Source organism: Pecten maximus, unplaced genomic scaffold (assembly GCF_902652985.1).
Source record: "Pecten maximus unplaced genomic scaffold, xPecMax1.1, whole genome shotgun sequence".
Classification (NCBI taxonomy): domain Eukaryota; kingdom Metazoa; phylum Mollusca; class Bivalvia; order Pectinida; family Pectinidae; genus Pecten; species Pecten maximus.
The window spans coordinates 1-11,724 of NW_022982663.1; the positions used below are offsets into that span (position 1 = coordinate 1).

An 11,724-nucleotide genomic window follows, 5' to 3' on the forward strand; every position below is an offset into this window, starting at 1 on the left:
AATTAAATGTTAAAATCCCGGGAGGGGAAAAACCCATTAATTAAATCACCTTTTAAAAAATTTTTTTCAAATTTAAAACTCTTGTTTTCCCCACAAGTCAGGTGTGTCCTTCAGTATATATGTCAAAGTAGCGGCGTAGGGGTAGTGGACTAATGTGACGTACTTCATCCAGAACAGCCAATCATGTGGATGGACCTTGAGGAAACCCCCTGTATACATTAAAGATAGTATCATAAGTAAGCTTTGTGTTTCTAAAATTTTCTATAACACAAGTATTAAATACATTTATGGCCCTTGTTACAGGGCGATATGAAGTTTGATTAAACCGAATACTATCTAATAAATGTTATTGAAAGGCATTGGTAACATTCGAATATAGAAATGTGATTACTGAATTTCTGCTCATTTTGCTGTCATAGGTGTAAATATAAACTACAGACAGCTGTAATTATTAAATAAGTTATACATGTGTTTTACAGGTATTTTGTTGAATTTTAACGTGTCGCCATTCTTGACATTAGATAACCATGTTGATTAAGGAGGATATATTTGATTCTATTACTTTATGATATGTAATATTGCATGGAATGCGTTGCCATCAGAGTTGAAGTTATTTTTCCCAAGCAAATTTACTACTTTTTTTAATACATATTTTAACCAACGGCTTTACTTTAGATAACTTTATATGCATAGACAACAAACTGGCCATCCTTAGTATTGCAATGGAATATGATAAGCAAAAAACAGATTTCCATGGTCATCCTTAGTTTAAAGTGTTCTATTTGTCAGTTTTCTTTTAACGATATATAGACAACATATGAATTATACAAACAAGAATGAGAAACAAGTTTCAAGACAATTTTTACAAAGGCAGCTTTATAATGGACTGGTAACATTGCAATCTGGATCAATATTGGATGACTGATGTATATTATAGGCACACATTTGAAGATAAACTCCTCCATAAAATGCAATGTCAAGTTTTTAACTTATGTCATGAATGATTATTACAAGCATCACGTATATAACTGATTCCTTAACATTGATATTGTTACGATATACTAATGAGATTACTTAGAACATTGATATTGTTACGATATACTAATGAGATTACCTAGAACATTGATATTGTTACGATATATACTAATGAGATTACCTAGAACATTGATATTGTTACGATATATACTAATGAGATTACCTAGAACCAGTCCCCCGATGGAGATTACGTTTCCAGTCATAATGCCAAGTTTAGGGTCCTTTATCGCCGCACCAAGGATGTGTGCCACTCTCTAAACGGAACAATCACAACAAAATAGTTCTGATATAAAACATATGAGATAAAAGAAGTATAATTTGCATTTCTGCTTTTGAACGTCAGAAGCGTATAGCTAACGATATATACAACATGTGCAATACAGGACACTAACTCAGCGAGAAAATTAATTAAAATAAAAGTTCATTCATCTATGTCTAAACTTATAATTAATTTCCAAGATATTCTTAAAAACATTTACAAATTAAATCACGAATGAACACCCAGGTAGACGGAATTCGTTGGTCTGGTAGCTTCATAGATACGGTTATATATTGGTATATAGTTAATAGTATTTCTACCACAATACCCTGTGTTAATCAACTCTCAGACCATCAGTTATCATTACAGCTGTTGATTAACAATCTGTTATACCACACGTGGTATAAACTCTGTACGCATTTTGATTGGCTAACACGGTGAACTTTGACCATAGCTGCAATTGTTATTGACGTCATCAATAATCTAATGACGTAACATCACCGGGTCCCGGACGTCAACGGAACACTTTATTTGCATACGCGAAATTATACTTGGCCACGTTTCCCTTTAATTCAAGCCGATATTATTGTGGTAGAAACAGGTCACACGACTCGAAATTGTTGGATATGGAATTTATTTCACACTCGTAAGTTATTTTTTAAAAGTTGCAAAAAACACTCGCTAAAGCTCGTGTCTTTTGTAACTTAAAAAAAAATAACTTACTCGTGTGAAATAAATTCCATATCCAACAACCACTCGTTGTGTAACCTCTATATATAGTATAGTGTTGTATTCATCATTTCAATCGTGTGTCCACGGCTCGGTTATAACCAAAACAATGACGTTAATCCCTATTAATCAATCATTTAAATAGCCTAACAACACAAGAATAGTCAAAATCCTTTTTCATGTATCTACACTGTATACACAAGTCACTGCAAAGAAGGGAACTGCGATTTCAATAATTACGTATATTTATTTTGCTTGACCAAAAACTATCAATCAACATATTTCCACCATTAACCGATGATTCAGAACCATTTCATACCAAAACAGTTATTGCTCAATACCTATGTTAAAGCATTTGATATATACCTGTGTCAATAAGCAATTCAGCGTACCGATACCAACGAACACCAGGTAACCGTCCACCCCTCCTAGTCCGCTCAGCCAGTACACGGCAGTGTTAAACAGGAAGGGAACGAAGATGATGAGGGGGATCTCGATGGTTATCTTGGCGAGGTAATATGCCAACAATCGGTAGGCTCCGGCAGCTCGATCCTTACGAATAACAGCCTGCTCATCGTAAACTGTCAAAACAAAAAGAGAAAAAAATCCGTATATATAGGTCTAAAGTGAATCATGCTCCATTATCCAGGAAAATATATCATAAACAGTTGACGGAATGGCTACAACAATAATGGCTATTCATAAAGAGATCCGCGAGAATGTTCAGTGTTAGGATTATTAGTTCGAAGCCCGGATAGAGTCAGCAATATAGAACTTATCGCCCACCGGCAATTATATTTGTTCCAAAGATGAATTGTGTAGATTTTTGTTTTAAAACGTTTTATCTGTATTTATCTATTGGGTCCCCTTCCGCTGCCTCTATGGTGATAGGAACTTATAATAAAACATAACAGAAAGTAGTCCAACATATACGACATATATATGATCCAGACGATTCCCTTTCGGTATAACAACCTACGGAAGACGCAGCACTGTTTTGAAAAAAAAAAATGTTTTTCCCAAGTTAAAAAAAGGAGACATTATTGAGAACATTTTATTGAAAGAAGCCTCGATGACTCAGATCAACAGTTTAAACACAATTAGTTCCCCTTCACACATGGGTGTTTCAGATAAAATGATCAAAATCCGTTAAGGCATTTTTGGACTAACAAACCTGTAGGCAGAGCTTTCCATCAGATGTAAAACTGTAAACCTCCTGGAATAACAATTCTATCATTAGAGCTTCCCTTCAATTCAACAACGGTAAACTTCTGGTGATAACAAATTTGTCATCAGAGCTTAATTCCCATCCATCTAACAAAGGTAAACCCCAGGGACTTACCCATCTGTTACCAGAGTTCGCCTTCTATCTAACAACGGTAAATCTCAAGGACTTGCACATCTGTCATCAGAGCTCGCCTTCTGTCTAACAACAGTAAACCCCTAGGGCTTGCACATCTGTCATCAGAGCCCGCCTTCTATCTAACAACGTTAACTGTCAAGGACTTACACATCTGTCATCAGAGCCCGCCTTCTATCTAACAACGTTAAATCTCTAAGACTTATAAATCTTTCATTAGAGCTCGCCTTCTATCTAACAACAGTAAACCCCTAGGGCTTGCACATCTGTCATCAGAGCCCGCCTTCTATCTAACAACGTTAAATGTCAAGGACTTACACATCTGTCATCAGAGCCTGCCTTCTATCTAATAACGGTAAACCTCAAGGGCTTACACATCTGTCATCAGAGCCCGCCTTCTATCTAACAACGTTAAATCTCTAAGACTTATAAATCTTTCATTAGATAACGGTAAATCTCTCGGACGTACACATCTGTCACCAGAGTTCGCCTTCTATCTAACAACGGTAAACCTCTAGGACTTACGCATCTGTCAACAGAGCTCGCCTTCTATTTAACAACAGTAAACCTCAAGGGCTTACACATCTGTCATCAAAGCTCGCCTCCTATCTAACAACGTTAAATCTCTAAGATTTCTATCTAACAACTGTAAACCCCTAGGACTAACACATCTGTCATCAGAGCTTCCTGTCCGGGTAACACAGGATAGTACCAGAAACAGACGTAGAAGTAAACAGACCCGTGCAGAACATAATTAAACACTTAAATATTTGCGTAAGAACGTTTCTGATACTCACATCCCAAGATAGCCATTACAAACATTCTGAAGGCCCAGTAAATGAGGGAAATCATCACCTAAAACAACAAATATAATGTGAATATCTTATTTCCTTTTTTTTTTCATTTATATTTAGTTCGTTCATTGACAATACGTTAATTTATTACCAAACCAAAATTACTAAATACACTTATCAAATAATGAAAGGTAATAAGGTTACCTTGTCGAACAACCAATTGCTGGTGGGTTATACAGATGTTTTGCATTTATAACTATGTTTTGGAATGATATCTGGACTAGTTGCCAATTTATTTAATCGAATCAGTCACTTGTGAAATTCAAAGATATTTTCATTAAACAAAAAATAATTGTTTTGAATTTACTCGCGGTTTTCTCTCTAAAAGCTAACATTTCGTAAAACCGTTGATGCACGATCTCAAATTCTTTATCACTTGAAAAATCATCATTTGGTTTTAAATTTATATATTTACGAAATACCGCGTCTGTCGAGCAACGCGAGGTTGCAAGACTGTTTTGGTGTAGCCAAAAGACGGCATGTCATTTATGGCAACGTTTTAATGCTATCAATTCAACATCCGAAGGTAAGGACCGTCTTTAAATCTTGATAACCTTTTTTTATTTGATATAAATAGAGATTATTACCAAGCCCATTTTATCGCGGACGGTGCTAGCTGAATTTTCTGTCTGAAAGAACGTAATGCTGACAAAAGTAGCTGTCATGGCTGCTAGCAGTATCTCAAACTTGTCCAGTATCCTTCCCTTCGACTGCTTGTAGGATCGCCAGCTGAGCATGTTAAACTGGGTCCATAATGATGTGGGCCATCGTCGAGTTTTCTCTCCTTCAATATTGTCATAATTTGTGTGACAATTGGGTAGCTTCACCGCGACTGCAATTTCAAAAAATGATTCACTTTTGTAATTAACGAATACTAGAAGCAAACCTTCTGAAAAAACAACTTTACTGTAAAAATGATTGGGTGAGATCTTGGAAAATCAAAAAAAAAATCAAAAAAAAAATCAGACTTAAAAATAAGACAAAATCGTAATAAAGGACAATTTTAGGGTCGTCTCATTAAATCACAATCAAAGATATACAATTTCAGGAGATTTAAACACGTCGTATTACGTTTCATTCCGAAATGTTTCCTTCAAAACATTAAAGCCAAAAAAAATATTTTCATACTAATTATTTTATCGAGTTACATAATTTGAACAAATCGTGCTCATGTAACACAGATTATTGAATGAATAATTTTATAGATTGGAATGCGTACTGTTTAAAAAAATAATGTCAAAATAGCCATTCGGCAGTCGTGGGGTATAATATGTGGTATTAAAAAATCACACGGTATCTATCAATATCTTACCTTGGAATTCCCCTAACGTCTCCCTCATGTTTGATCACATCCGAGGACAACACTTTCACTTTATGGAATAAAGTAGATAAAATTTCAGAATTATACATTTTCTTACAAAAATATCTAATCCGACATAGCTAAAAAGTGACAGTGAATTCGCTATTTTCAGTTTTCTATATATTTTCATAATTTTGTTAGGGACATGAACAGCAACAAGTGGTATGTGCAAGGCATCTTTTAACAAAGACATGAATCCATCATTAAGTATGAGAAATGAATAAAAAAAATTTTTCTTAAGTTATGAATTAGCATTTTTTTGTTAGATGGCATGGATAGGATGCAATTGACCAGCTGTGCGTCTATAAAAGCGTACATATTAGCTTGGTTTGGAAATTGAAATGCACTAGCGGCTATGAATAGTATTACACCAATATGGCATAAAGGGAGGTATTTCAGTTATTTTAAAAATACTCCAATGCAATGCCATCATGACTTCTGAATATAACAATACTTAAACTGTGGAGTTATTTTCTCAGAAACATGCATTCAGTAGTTTAACTATTATTTCCTAGCCCAGAGTCTTCGCGCTGTGTGCAATAGAATATCGGTCGACTACCAGTACCTCGTGTCAAATATTCTGGACTATTGCACAGACACCCATGATATATTTATATACTATCAAATGAGAAAAATGGACATACATACATGATCGGAAGTTGCAATATTTCGTAATGATCTGCAGTGTTCCACAGACTAGAAAACAACCTTGTTAGGAAATGTTATTTTACAGCTAAATATCATGTTATCTTATTCTTGTTTCCGACTAAAAATGTCTCAAACAGCAGATTTAGAGAAACAAGATGTAAGTTGAAGACAACATAGGATTTGCTTGACTGACTGCTCTTTTTAACTATGTAATGTATCACATCTTTTGATGTAATACAACCCTTACTATAAAGACAGTTATGTAAAGTATGTTAATATGAACGGTATCTAAGAACATTTTGTTTTTAGTTGCTTTTTTCACTTTATTATTATCCAATGTTTGTCAAATATCTATATCGTTATAAAAGTCGCTAGTGCATTTGAGTATATTTAGTTATATTGTGTTCTTAAACACTGTACATACAATATCACGTTTAGATATTTAACTTGACTTACAGAGGAAGTCGGCTGGATTTTGATGTTGACCACATGTGATCCCGAGACCTGCGAAATGCTCTATTGCTCCATTGGCTTGTCCAAAATACGCCATCTAAAACGCGAAAAGTAACTAAACAACTATGTATTTTCAATATCAAAGGTTTATCTTATTTCATCAACATTGCATGTCCGAGCTTTCTGCATCATATTTACCTTCCCTTCATTGAGCAACATCAAGGTGGAGAACAAGTTAAATACTTGACTGGAGGGCTGGTGAATAGTGGCTACTATTGTCCTGTTATACTCTGTCGCGTATTTTCTAAGCTGTACCATCAAACTATGTGCTGTACTGGAATCTAAGCCGGAAGTTGGCTCCTAAGATAATGTATGACACACTGATTAGTTACAGTAAAAATACTTGAAGATTGTATATTGAGGTATTGGGGATCTATAGGTAGGGCGTACGATTTGTACATGTTGCCCCATCGCATAATCGTAAGATACGACCAAATTTGGAATATTGTCTTTTATCTTCCTTTTAGCAAGTTTGTTATCCCTTGATACTACATCACTAATACGCTTTAGTTGACCGTTCACCTTTGCGGGGAAAGTTTTGGATTCTGTTCCCTGATCAAGCCATACCGGAGCCTATATAAATGGTAGTTGCATTACTACCTCGCGCTCAGCAGGTTTGGTTCGTCTGTTACAATCATAATGTGACCGAGTGAGATATACCATGGTTTATGTCCAATGCGTTTGAGTAAAGAACACAAGAAGACCAAGGGGAACATATCAGAGATTCCCAAAATACATACACTACATGCATACATCACATATGGTACACCGTCCTTAAATGACTTTATGTTAAAATACAAAACAAAAAGGCAACTGTTATGCTCTTCTGATAGTTGGAATAACAGTTTGTTGTACATTGCAACTAATCATTTGTACAGTCATTTGCATCAAACACGGAATGCACCAGATGATTGCAAGGTTGTGGTCAGTCTGACATGTTTTGACCATACCACATGTGTTGATGCGATACAATCGTCAATGTTGTGACAATCACTGTGTCGGACTTGGCATAAAGAATTATCTTTACTTTTACTATTGTCCGTTCTTTGAAGAAACAGGAACATAAATAGTTAGCCAATCTTAGCTCTGCTCTCTTTAGAAAATGCAAGGATGGATATATTTTAAATGCATGTCGTTAATATTGTAGCATAATGAAGACTTAAACTCACGTCTATGAGAAGAATGTCGGGGGCTGCAAGTAATTCACAGGCAATGCTCGCTCGCTTCTTCTCACCCCCAGATAAACCAGGATGGGCAATATCTCCAATAGCTAAAATTGAAACATTAGCAAATGAAGGCAACACTAGAAAACATGACCATATCATTATGATGGTAGCGAGTATGTTATGTGAGTACTACCATACAGCTCCAGTGTTGCGGTAGTAGTTACAATGTAGACTAAATATCAACTGGGGAAATATCTCCATGGTAATACATTTTCGGTCTATGCTTTAGTTTGTGAGCTTTAAATGTTCATTCTTATTGCTAAAAAGTTGAAATGTTTCTGAAAATTGCAGTCAATACTTCTGTAGACTAAAGAAATCCTCTATTTGCTCATTTCATTCTTACTGCGAATTTATTAATTCACAATTGATAACTACACTTCTACATATTAAGTATTCTGCAGTGCTATGAACGCTATCTTGTAACTACGATAATTCTAACCTGTGTTTAAGCACTTCTGTAGATCGAAGGAATCCACTATTTTGTTGATTTCCTTAATCTTTTCCTGTTTGGGGATTTCATCTGGTAGCCGTATCATCGCTGTAAACTGGAGAGAACACCTCGTCTCAGTAATTACACCCGTAACTATCAATTCCCACAATGATTTATTAATTAAAAAAAAAACAACAACCAAGATACCAAACAATGAAAGCCTGATTTTTGAGAGTTATCATTATGAAGTAGTAGCAATACAGAATAAATGTTACATTGATATTGACCACCGAACCTAAAAATGACCACCACCATACTATACTTAAATGTCTTGTATTCATTGTATAATTTCTCACGTATAGAGTTTCCCATAGCGTCAGGTTGGACAGAAAAATATCATTCTGCAATACGTAGCCAAGGCGACGTCGCAGTGCTTTATTAAAGGGAGATTCATTCAGAGTTATTGCTCCAGAGTGACATGGTATTCTTCCTGCCAGTACATTGAGAAGAGTTGTTTTTCCAACACCTGGAAAAGAAAACGTGGAATATTTATCGTAAACGACATGAATACTTCGAAATTGAACTGTTATTATATATGCACACATCAGTGATTGAAATGATTGATGCATAAATGATTGAATCTTTTACTGTAAATCACCTAATTTTTACTTGGAGTTTATTTTCGAATTAATACGCTAGAAGTAAAGACAATTGCGATTATAATCCTTGGCGGTTTTTTATTTGGTTAACCACACATTGGCTTATTATTTTATGTTTGATCAAAGTGATATTTGATATATGTATGAGTGATTCCATATCATAATCTTCTATTATCACTTTTTCATAATTAATAAATGTTTTGTCACCCTCTGTGAGGGTGGCCTTAATCATTCAAATACAGTTGTAAGTGTGTAGATGCATAAACAAACTACTAGATGGCGGCCAAGCAAGCTGTTACCGATATAATAGTCCCGCGGAGTCCATGGTTCTAAAGACTCATAAATCGGGAATTTAAAGTCGTATATTTGCGAATATCTCTGAAGTGATTTGTTCGCGAAATAAATATTGAAATTAATATTGATTTACCAGAGATTGCAGTCTTTAGTCTATATTCGTGTGGTGTAATTCTGACATCACACCTTGTACGTGGATAGTTCAATATAAACTATGACTAAAATTTACCAAGTCACCTGAGAAGGTCAAAACAGTGTAGTGAATCACAAGATTTTAAGAACAATATCTGCAAACGGACATTATTCAATAGAAATTGAGGAACTTATTGATTCATCAATGGGATTTCATCCTTGATGTACGATTACCATTCGTAATGCTAGGGACACAAATTCAGAACATATAACGAGTTTTTTTTTTTAAATATCAATTTGCAAATTGATTTAATTTCACGGCGATTACCAATTTCCTTTTTGAATTTTCCTCTTATATTTCCACAGTTTTCTAGTACTGTACATACACATTGGACATTACTAAACATGTTGTTAAAATGAATGACTGATGACATTATATCAACACAGCACTTCACCAGACTACTCAGTTGATGCAGCATCAAAATCCATACCTGTTATGGCATTATACTTTTCCTGAAATAATGGTTTGGTTTGGTTTAGGTATCTTAACAATACATCGGTACCTATGTATATTACTTTTGAATCTTAAAGACAAAATGAATACAAGCAACGCTTGTTGAACATTCGAGCATTACCAGTGTTCTCAAAACGTATAGCTATCACAATATTTTGTGCGCCATTTTCTTAAATTTTAGTGGCTCACACTGAGGGCCCTAGACCGTTCAATTACGTTAAAAAAACGTTCTGTTATATACAATCGTTGATTTATGACAATCTAGTGTTGATTCTTCAAATCAGTGTTCACCCCTCCCGGTACACTGTTCATTTAATATTCTAGCGATCATTCTTCAAGTGTCACCGTTCAGTAATCAGAAAGTATCTATTTTTCACGGACAGCGTTCTCGCGTGAAGGAACCGTGTATACCTCGCGGATGCTGTTCTGTTTGCAGGTCTACCGCTGAATTTTGAATTCGAGTGTTCAGTCTTACGAAATCATTCAGTTCTCGCGACCCACCGTTCAGTTTTGGGCATACTGTTCAGTTTTGGCAACACCATAAAGTTTTCATGACCCACCATTCAGTTTTTAAGTCACTGAGCAATTTATAGTTTTGTTAGCCTCGGGCTAATCTATCGACCAGCAACGCCAGCACAGCCAGCCATACGCATTGCCTCCTACTTTACCTGGACAGCAGTCATGCGTGACGACCTATCTCAGATCAGCGCCCACGGGAAAGGGGTCATCTCGGCATGCGAACCTTTCAGTGACACTACCATACCACAGGTAACAAATTATAACTGGATTATGATTAAATTGCTCAAAATCATTGTTGTATACTCTTCACTATACTAATCAAACGACTAAACCTATGCTGTCATATATACATCATATTGATTGCACATTGGCAATGCAAAGTGGTAATTAAAATGAGTCGTTTTTTTCATATTGGTCTTATCAATGCAAACAACAATGCACCCGTGATTGAAATAGAATGCATGGAATTCTATGCGTAACAATTGTTCCGTCTCGCAGTATTCGCGCATGAAATGACTAATACCCGGTAATGAAATAACAATGAAATTTATTATATGCATCGCAATACTACATACCGTAATACATATCTTTCTATTCCAAAATGTTTCTCCTCTTTGCATTACATTACGTATAAAGAAACATGTGTAATATAAGCAAAGCATGAATTATTAGTTTGACTGATGGGGCTAAACGTCCCTGTTCCGGTTATAACGAGATTATGAGTTTGAGACCCTGTCGGGGCACGACTCATAAAAACTATGTTACATGATCACCCCGCTATTCTGAATATCGACCACTTTGGACAGTCCCAAAGACCACTAATTAACGTTAATTTACCTCATCATTACGACCATTCACAAATTGTCAAATTTATCTGGTGTGCAACGAGCCGTGAGTAGCTTTCCGCGGCATATCAAGCGTTTTATCTAAACATAAGTTCATTTTATTTGCTTATACGATCATGTATCAGAGCGACATAATATAGATACAGTGAAACCTCACCTCACGACCACCTCAAAATTACGACCACCCCGCTATTACGGGCACTTTTTTTTCAGTCCCGATATTTTCTCTATATATCTTTGTATTGATCGCTTCACTATTACAACTACCCCGCTATTCCGTATTACGACCACCTTGGGAAGTCCCAACGACCACTGATTAACGTTAAGTACTCCCACAATTACGACCA

At 35.6% G+C, this 11,724-nt stretch overlaps 1 protein-coding gene across 1 annotated transcript; it reads right to left on the reverse strand.

Annotated features, from left to right (window-relative positions):
- Window positions 1-72: 72 nt before the first annotated feature.
- LOC117320721 (ABC transporter G family member 21-like) lies at window positions 73-8,940 on the reverse strand (the record flags this gene model as incomplete). Its single annotated transcript, XM_033875232.1, has 11 exons — window positions 73-209; window positions 1,199-1,289; window positions 2,390-2,604; window positions 4,181-4,238; window positions 4,825-5,092; window positions 5,550-5,607; window positions 6,702-6,795; window positions 6,897-7,058; window positions 7,928-8,028; window positions 8,424-8,529; window positions 8,771-8,940. Coding segments are annotated over 11 exons (1,460 nt in total), but the record flags the coding sequence as incomplete, so codon positions are not given.
- Window positions 8,941-11,724: the final 2,784 nt, after the last annotated feature.